The sequence below is a fragment of the Oncorhynchus clarkii genome, unplaced genomic scaffold (assembly GCF_045791955.1).
Source record: "Oncorhynchus clarkii lewisi isolate Uvic-CL-2024 unplaced genomic scaffold, UVic_Ocla_1.0 unplaced_contig_11824_pilon_pilon, whole genome shotgun sequence".
In the NCBI taxonomy this organism is placed as follows: Eukaryota; Metazoa; Chordata; class Actinopteri; order Salmoniformes; family Salmonidae; genus Oncorhynchus; species Oncorhynchus clarkii.
In genome coordinates, this window is record NW_027258451.1 from 29295 (window position 1) to 31909 (window position 2615).

Genomic DNA, 2615 nt, shown 5'->3' on the forward strand with positions numbered 1-2615 from the left:
ACAGATTCACTGAGTTGTTCAGTCATTATCTGCTTACCTTGCAGTCTATCCATGACATTCTGCTTTAGCACAGTCACTGCTTTGTCGTGCAAACCAAGCTCAGTCACAACTTCACAAGGGGGGAGTGTTTGTCTAGAGCAGAAAGGCCCTATCTAATCTGTAAATGTTTCACAATGCAGTACACTTTGCCCTACAATTATTTGGCAAATAGTAAAAAGAACTGGAATGACAAGCACAGGTACTGAATTCTTTACAATCCATTAAGAGGGAGAGGAGTTTGTTTCCACAACGATAAACCTGGGGTCTGGTCTCCATGGAGATGGCCTGGGTTCTGGTTTCCATGACATTAAGGGGTCTGATGTTGGTGGTGATTCTGCTGTGGACTGTCACACCCACAGATGGGGGAGGTGAGTAACAACCATCATCAGTCTGTCTTAATTCATCTGTCTTTACCTTCTGTCTGCCTCAAAAAATTACATTCCAAAATAACTCCAATAGATGTAGGATCTTAATTTGATCAGTCTTTTGTTGCTATGAATTTTATTGCATAATAGGAAATGCAAAGCTTTAGTGTACTCAAGTTTCAAAAAAGGCGTAACTATAATCCACATAATAATTCACATTTCCTGTTGCTGCAGGATTATTTTCCTGCTGTAGCAAACAGGCTCAAGGTAGATCCTACATCTGTAGTCCTAGGTCTGTTTGACAGTAAGTGCTGAGCTAGCAGCACCTGGGAGGAGGGAAGTTGTTATCACACAGGACAGACAGGGTTTTACTGATATAAACTCACTGGAATCACCTCACATCAGTTTAACTGTAAAACAAGCTTCTCTGAAACATGAATTACTTAATTCAAGAACAGACTTTTCCTGTTGTGCGTAGTGATCTTTGGCCACTTCCACTCTAAGGTAAAGTGTTATACAGATGAAGGATCATGTGACTGAAAATGAGGTTTCATCAACGTCTCTCTGTGATTGTTTGAACATCTTCAAAGTAGGAATCAGTGATTCAACTTAACAGACAAGACAGGCTAAGATAGTTTATCAATGTAAATGATTGCTGACTGGGTGTGGTATGATTAGAGGCATGAAGGAAGTGTAGTCATTCAGGTTTGACTGGAGTCTTTACTTGAGATTGTGATCTTAGTTAGAGGTTAGGTGCTGTGGGTGTGGAGGGTGGAGGACCGAGGAAGACAACAATAGCAGAATAGACTCAGGTTAATATTAACAATAATAACAATAATAACAGGTTAACTCTGATATAAACAAAGAGCCTCCTCACTTTCCCAGGGTATCTGACTATTGGGGAGTGTAGGAGTCTGTGTTTGAATCCTCTCTTGTCCAGATGCTCACTTAACGTGTGTTTATTGTTTGTTCTCAGAGGATTGTGGCCTGCCCTGTAGCTTCCGGCGTGGCAGTGATGAACTCAGCCACTGGCTGAAAGTAGAAGACAAGGACCTGAACATCCACTCCTACTACTACAGTACATATCAGCTCAAACAGAAGAGCCAGCGTTTCAGAAGGAGAACAACCCTGTTCAATGACCAGATCCCCAAAGGAAACGCTTCACTACTGCTGAGAGGGATCACACTCCAGGACCAGGGCAGATACAAGTGTTACACCAGCACTATTAAAGGCAACATGGAGTCCTTCATTAACATAGCAGTGGAAGGTACAGAATGTCTATCTGTCTGTCTATGATGATCACTTCATGCTGCTCCATGTGTAATGTCTACTTTGTTGCAGCTCCAGTCCACTTGGTGGACATACAGTTATCAGATGACATCATCACCTGCAGTTCTACAGGTATCTACCCTGAGCCTAAACTCACCTGGTCCACTGGCTCACCTGGTCCACTGCATTTACTCATACTAGCTGTTTGTGTGTCTGAATCCTGCTAACTCACCCTAAACTCACCTGGTCCACTGCATTTACTCATACTAGCTGTTTGTGTGTCTGAATCCTGCTAACTCACCCTAAACTCACCTGGTCCACTGCATTTACTCATACTAGCTGTTTGTGTGTCTGAATCCTGCTAACTCACCCTAAACTCACCTGGTCCACTGGCTCACCTGGTCCACTGCATTTACTCATACTAGCTGTTTGTGTGTCTGAATCCTGCTAACTCACCCTAAACTCACCTATCCCCCTCCAGCAAATACAAATGGTCCAAATGAAAACAGAGTGGAAAACCACTTCAGAATGAAGAAGGAAGAGAGGAAGACAGAGAAAGACAACAAGGTCAGCCACTGCAGACACACTAGTGCCTCAGACAGAAGAGGAGACATAGACCCAGGGGAGGACAAAGAGGAAAGGTGACAATTGGATACTTTAAGTTGCAGATAAGCAAATAAGCAATGATGACAATTTCACCTACAAAAGGCAATGGATCCTTCAGATCTACATGGAGTGCCTAGCCAGGGGGTTGTGGCTATTACAATACATTGGGAGAAGTAGTTGATTTATTGTGGAACATAGTTTAAGTTTTAGTTAAATTTATTGTGTGTGTGTAGCAGTCTGATGTTGTTCCCCTAGATTATGCACCAAGTTGCACACAAGGACCAATTCAAATTGGCCAGGTCAAAAGGGGATGTTTATAATTTGATAATAATAATA

General features: G+C 42.4%; 1 protein-coding gene across 1 annotated transcript; it reads left to right on the forward strand.

The window, feature by feature from the left end:
* The first annotated feature begins 313 nt into the window (after positions 1–313).
* On the forward strand, positions 314–2615 carry LOC139396958 (V-set domain-containing T-cell activation inhibitor 1-like). The gene is made up of 4 exons (XM_071143891.1): positions 314–407; positions 1381–1671; positions 1746–1805; positions 2155–2615. Exons 1-4 carry the CDS (start codon positions 314–316, stop codon positions 2316–2318), a joined length of 609 nt encoding a protein of 202 aa, XP_070999992.1. The 3' UTR covers positions 2319–2615.

Excerpts from the sequence above, each read along its gene's own strand:
- LOC139396958 (XM_071143891.1), top strand. The coding sequence starts at position 314 with ATGGAGATGGCCTGGGTTCTGGTTTCCATGACATTAAGGGGTCTGATG. Across the intron at positions 408-1,380 it reads CACACCCACAGATGGGGGAG|AGGATTGTGGCCTGCCCTGT; the intron begins GTGAGTAACAAC and ends GTTTGTTCTCAG. Across the intron at positions 1,672-1,745 it reads CATTAACATAGCAGTGGAAG|CTCCAGTCCACTTGGTGGAC; the intron begins GTACAGAATGTC and ends ACTTTGTTGCAG.